The sequence below is a fragment of the Salvelinus namaycush genome, chromosome 11 (genome assembly GCF_016432855.1).
Source record: "Salvelinus namaycush isolate Seneca chromosome 11, SaNama_1.0, whole genome shotgun sequence".
Classification (NCBI taxonomy): Eukaryota; Metazoa; Chordata; class Actinopteri; order Salmoniformes; family Salmonidae; genus Salvelinus; species Salvelinus namaycush.
This window is the reverse complement of record NC_052317.1, coordinates 38,481,477-38,487,725: the sequence shown is the minus strand read 5'-3', so window position 1 is coordinate 38,487,725 and position 6,249 is coordinate 38,481,477. Positions and strand designations below refer to the sequence as shown.

The 6,249-nt window shown below is 47.5% G+C and overlaps 1 protein-coding gene across 1 annotated transcript; it reads right to left on the bottom strand.

Moving 5' to 3' along the window:
* Nucleotides 1-470: 470 nt before the first annotated feature.
* On the bottom strand, nt 471-6,143 carry LOC120056145 (insulin-like growth factor 1 receptor). Its single transcript, XM_039004351.1, has 3 exons — nt 5,094-6,143; nt 3,064-3,226; nt 471-604 (listed from the first exon to the last, which is right to left on the bottom strand). The coding sequence occupies exons 1-3, from the start codon at nt 5,217-5,219 to the stop codon at nt 471-473; spliced, it is 423 nt and encodes a 140-aa protein (XP_038860279.1). The 5' UTR covers nt 5,220-6,143.
* Between the last annotated feature and the right edge of the window lie 106 nt (nt 6,144-6,249).

Genomic DNA, 6,249 nt, shown 5'->3' with positions numbered 1-6,249 from the left:
CCAAATGACCTGGGACACACACACACACACACACACACACACACACACACACACACACACACACACACACACACACACACACACACACACACACACACACACACACACACACACACACACACACACACACACACACACACACGAGTGGCAAGGAAAAACTCCATAGGTGGATAGGTAGGGAAAAAACTTGAGGAACCAGTTAGCAGGCTCACACTCACAGACAGACACACAGAGACACACAGAAACAGACACACAGAGAGACACACAGAAACAGACACACAGAGAGACACACACACACAGACAGACAGACAGACAGACAGACAGACAGACAGACAGACAGACAGACAGACAGACAGACAGACAGACAGACAGACAGACACAGACAGACAGACAGACAGACAGACAGACAGACAGACAGACAGACAGACAGACAGCGACAGAGAGACAGACAGAGACACAGTCACGTATCCTCACCAGCAGTCAGAGTGTGCAGTGAACACTCCGTCCTTTAGAGACTCAGGAGCCATCCAGCGGACAGGAAGAAGACCCTTTCCTCCCTTACGGTAGTAGTCCGTCTCATAGATGTCTCTGGTCATACCAAAGTCTGAGGGTTGAGTAGAGAATATATTTTATTATTATCCCAGAACAGGAACCTGCATTGTAACAAGCTGTCAACAATTCATACAAACATTTAGAGAAAGGAGAGAAAATACAAATGACCTATATGAAAAGGCAAATACAGTTGAAGTCGGAAGTTTACATACACCTTAGCCAAATACATTTAAACTCAGTTTTTCACAATTCCTAACATTTAATCCTAGTAATAATTCCCTGTTTTAGGTCAGTTAGGATCACCACTTTATTTTAAGAATGTGAAATGTCAGAATAATAGTAGAGTGATTTATTTCAGCTTTTATTTCTTTCATCACATTCCCAGTGGGTCAAACGTTTACATACACTCAATTAGTATTTGGTAGCATTGCCTTTAAATTGTTTAAATTGGGTCAAACATTTTGTGTATGGTGTAACTGAGTCAGGTTTGTAGGTTTGTAGGCCTCCTTGCTCGCACACGCTTTTCAGTTCTGCCCACAAATTTTCTATAGGATTGAGGTCAGGGCTTTGAGGTCATGGCCACTCCAATACCTTGACTTTGTTGTCCTTAAGCCATTTTGCCCCAACTTTGGAAGTATGCTTGGGGTCATTGGCCATTTGGAAGACCCATTTGTGACCAAGCTTTAACTTCCTGACTGATGTCTTGAGATGTTGCTTCAATATATCCACATCATTTTCCTGCCTCATGATGCCATCTATTTTGTGAAGTGCACCAGTCCCTCCTGCAGCAAAGCACCCCCACAACATGATGCTGTCACCACCATGCTTCATGGTTGGGATGGTGTTCTTCGGCTTGCAAGCATCCCCATTTTTCCTCCAAACATAACGATGGTCATTATAGCCAAATAGTTCTATTTTTGTTTCATCAGACCAGATGACATTTCTCCAAAAAGTACGATCTTTGTCCCCAGGTGCAGTTGCAAACCGTAGTCTGGCTTTTTTATGGAGGTTTTGGAGCAGTGGCTTCTTCCTTGCTGAGCGGCCTTTCAGGTTATGTCGATATAGGACTCGTTTTACTGTGGATATAGATACTTTTGTACTGGTTTCCTCAAGCATCTTCAAAAGGTCCTTTGCTGTTGTTCTGGGATTGAGGTGCACTTTTCGCACCAAAGTACGTTCATCTCTAGGAGACAGAACGCGTCTCTTTCCTGAGTGGTATGACGGCTGCGTGGTCCCATGGTGTTTATACTTGTGTACTATTGTTTGTACAGATGAACGTGGTACCTTCAGGCATTTGAAAATTGCTCCCAAGGATGAACCAGACTTGTGGAGGTCTACAATTATTTTTCTGACATCTTGGATGATTTCTTTTGATTTTCCCATGATGTCAAGCAGAGAGGCACTGAGTTTGAAGGTAGGCCTTGAAATACATCCACAGATACACCTCCAATTGACTCAAATTATGTCAATTAGCCTATCAGAAGCTTCTAAAGCCATGACATCATTTTCTGGAATTTCCCAAGCTGTTTAAAAGCACAGTCAACTTAACGTATGTAAACTTCTTACCCACTGGGATTGTGATACAGTGAATTATAAGTGAAATAATTGTCTGTAAACAATTTTTGGAAAAATTACTTGTGTCATGCACAAAGTAGATGTCCTAACCGACTTGCCAAAACTATAGTTTGGTAACAAGGAATTTGTGGAGTGGTTGAAAAACGAGTTTTAATGACTCCAACCTAAGTGTATGTAAACTTCCGACTGCAGAAGGCAGTTAAACATGCATGTAGATGTATTTAAAAGTATTACATTGTATATGTGAGGAAGTGAGTTCCCATACCTACTATCTTGATATGTGTGTGTGAATGTGTTTAACTATACTGGACCACAAGTCCCCACAACAATAGTAAACAAACAAAAATTGGACCAACTGGGGACATGTTGTTAGTCCCCACAAGGTCAAATGCTATATCTAGGGGGTTTAGGGTTAAGGTTAGAATTAGTGTTCGAATTAGGGCTAGGAGCTAGGGTCAGTTTTAGGGTTAGGGGCTAGGGTCAGGTTTAGGGTTAGGAGCTAGGGTTAGTTTTAGGGTTAGGTTTAAGGTTGGGTTTAGGGTTAGGAGCTAGGGTTAGTTTTAGGGTTAGGGACTAGGGTTAGTTTTAGGGTTAGGAGCTAAGGTTTGGTTTAGGGTTAGGGGCTAGGGTTAGTTTAAGGAACTAGGGTTAGTTTTAGGGTCAGGGGCTAGGGTTAGGAGCTAGGGTCAGTTTTAGGGTTAGGAGCTAGGGTTAGGTTTAGGACCATGGCCAGGGGCTAGGGTTAAGTTTAGGGTTAGGACCATGGTCAGGGGCTAGGGTTAGGTTTAGAGGCTAGGGTTAGGGGCTAGGGTTAGGACCATGGTCAGGGGCTAGGGTTAGGGTTAGAGGCTAGGTTTAGAGGCTAGGGTGATTTTGGGGTTAAAGTTAGGGTAAAGACTGTGTGAGTGAGTGAGAGACAGTGTGAGTGTAGACTACCTCCTATCTTGACAGTGAAGTCCTGTGCCACCATGCAGTTCCTAGCGGCCAGATCTCTGTGGACAAACTTTTTGGCGTTGAGGTAGGCCATGCCGTCTGCTATCTCTGCTGTCATCTGGACCATCTCCCTCAGCGTGGGGGGCGGGCGCCCAGTAGGGTTATTCTGACAAGACATGTATTAATACTAGGGCTATTCTTCAACAGGCCACAAGGGGGCGCATAGATCACAACAATTGCTAGTCATAAATATAGATGTTTTTGGGGTATTTGTGATATAGTTCAATATGAGAAGAAGGGATAGAGGAGAGGGATACAGGGTGGCGATGGACACAGGGTGGATAGAGGAGAGGGATATAGGGTGGAGAGGGATACAGGGTGGATAGAGGAGAGGGATACAGGGTGGAGAGAGATACAGGGTGGATAGAGGAGAGGGATACAGGGTGGAGAGAGATACAGGGTGGAGAGGGATACAGGGTGGATAGAGGAGAGGGATACAGGGTGGAGAGAGATACAGGGTGGAGAGGGATACAGGGTGGATAGAGGAGAGGGATACAGGGTGGAGAGAGATACAGGGTGGAGAGGGATACAGGGTGGAGAGGGATACAGGGTGGAGAGGGATACAGGGTGGATAGAGGAGAGGGATACAGGGTGGAGAGAGGAGAGGGATACAGGGTAGAGAGAGATACAGGGTAGAGAGAGATACAGGGTGGAGAGGGATACAGGGTGGAGAGAGGAGAGGGATACAGGGTAGAGAGAGATACAGGGTGGAGAGGGATACAGGGTGGATAGAGGAGAGGGATACAGGGTGGAGAGGGATACAGGGTGGATAGAGGAGAGGGATACAGGGTGGAGAGAGATACAGGGTGGAGAGGGATACAGGGTGGATAGAGGAGAGGGATACAGGGTGGAGAGAGATACAGGGTGGAGAGGGATACAGGGTGGATAGAGGAGAGGGATACAGGGTGGAGAGAGATACAGGGTGGAGAGGGATACAGGGTGGATAGAGGAGAGGGATACAGGGTGGAGAGAGATACAGGGTGGAGAGGGATACAGGGTGGATAGAGGAGAGGGATACAGGGTGGAGAGAGATACAGGGTGGAGAGGGATACAGGGTGGAGAGGGATACAGGGTGGAGAGGGATACAGGGTGGATAGAGGAGAGGGATACAGGGTGGAGAGAGGAGAGGGATACAGGGTAGAGAGAGATACAGGGTGGAGAGGGATACAGGGTGGATAGAGGAGAGGGATACAGGGTGGAGAGGGATACAGGGTGGATAGAGGAGAGGGATACAGGGTGGAGAGAGATACAGGGTGGAGAGGGATACAGGGTGGATAGAGAAGAGGGATACAGGGTGGAGAGTGAAGAGAGATACAGGGTGGAGAGAGATACAGGGTAGAGAGTGAAGAGAGATACAGGGTGGAGAGGGATACAGGGTAGAGAGTGAAGAGAGATACAGGGTGGAGAGGGATACAGGGTGGAGAGGGACACAGGGTGGAGAGAGAAGAGGGATACAGGGTGGAGAGAGATACAGGGTGGAGAGAGATACAGGGTGGAGAGGGATACAGGGTGGAGATGGATACAGGGTGGAGAGGGATACAGGGTGGAGAGAGATACAGGGTGGAGAGGGATACAGGGTGGAGAGAGATACAGGGTGGAGAGGGATACAGGGTGGAGAGAGAAGAGGGATACAGGGTGGAGAGGGATACAGGGTGGAGAGAGAAGAGGGATACAGGGTGGAGAGGGATACAGGGTGGAGAGGGATACAGGGTGGCGAGAGAAGAGGGATACAGGGTGGAGAGAGATACAGGGTAGAGAGTGAAGAGAGATACAGGGTGGAGAGAGATACAGGGTGGAGAGAGATACAGGGTGGAGAGGGATACAGGGTGGAGAGAGATACAGGGTGGAGAGAGATACAGGGTGGAGAGGGAAGAGAGATACAGGGTGGATAGAGCCGCTGCCTGCAGGGGGAGGCAGCTCTACCCCTAGACTAGCCCCCAGGACAGGGATCCCAATAATGTGTGTGTGTGTACCTCAGAGTCGGGGCGGAGGCAGCGCAGGTAGCTCTTCAGGTCGCCATGGGTCATCAGCTCCATGACAACTAGAGTGGGCTGGCCCTTAGAGACCACACCCATCAGACGCACCTGAGAAGGAAACATTTAGTTTCCGTCGCTTGCTTTGATTCGTGCACCTCGGTAGCTACCAACACTTTAAACAAAGATGTCTTGTGATCATCATGGTATGTGGTCTCACCTTCATTAGCTGATAAATTACTCAAATGTGAATGTAAAGTGGCATCACCTTCTATAGACACTGTAGGTCTTACACTGTAGCGGCAAGTAACGCCCTTCATGATGTAGGTCTTACACTGTAGCGGCAAGTAACGCCCTTCGTGATGTAGGTCTTACACTGTAGCGGCAAGTAACGCCCTTCGTGATGTAGGTCTTACACTGTAGCGGCAAGTAAAGCCCTTCGTGATGTAGGTCTTACACTGTAGCGGCAAGTAACGCCCTTCGTGATGTAGGTCTTACACTGTAGCGGCAAGTAACGCCCTTCGTGATGTAGGTCTTACACTGTAGCGGCAAGTAAAGCCCTTTGTGATGTAGGTCTTACACTGTAGCGGCAGGTAACGCCCTTCGTGATGTAGGTCTTACACTGTAGCGGCAGGTAACGCCCTTCATGATGTAGGTCTTACACTGTAGCGGCAAGTAACGCCCTTCGTGATGTAGGTCTTACACTGTAGCGGCAAGTAAAGCCCTTCGTGATGTAGGTCTTACACTGTAGCGGCAAGTAACGCCCTTCGTGATGTAGGTCTTACACTGTAGCGGCAAGTAAAGCCCTTCGTGATGTAGGTCTTACACTGTAGCGGCAAGTAACGCCCTTCGTGATGTAGGTCTTACACTGTAGCGGCAAGTAAAGCCCTTCGTGATGTAGGTCTTACACTGTAGCGGCAAGTAACGCCCTTCGTGATGTAGGTCTTACACTGTAGCGGCAAGTAACGCCCTTCATGATGTAGGTCTTACACTGTAGCGGCAGGTAACGCCCTTCATGATGTAGGTCTTACACTGTAGCGGCAAGTAACGCCCTTCGTGATGTAGGTGATGATTCCATAGGTGTTATTTCATAGTTTTGATGTCTTCACTATTATTCTACAATGTAGAATATAGTAAACTTAAAAGAAAAACCCTT

What these genes read in the sequence shown, in the direction of transcription:
- LOC120056145 (XM_039004351.1), bottom strand. Translation starts at nt 5,219, where the DNA reads ATGTTTCCTTCTCAGGTGCGTCTGATGGGTGTGGTCTCTAAGGGCCAG. An exon ending in GCCTCCGCCCCGACTCTGAG is followed by an intron (nt 3,227 to 5,093) that starts GTACACACACAC and finishes ATGTCTTGTCAG; the next exon opens with AATAACCCTACTGGGCGCCC. An exon ending in CTTCACTGTCAAGATAGGAG is followed by an intron (nt 605 to 3,063) that starts GTAGTCTACACT and finishes CTCAACCCTCAG; the next exon opens with ACTTTGGTATGACCAGAGAC.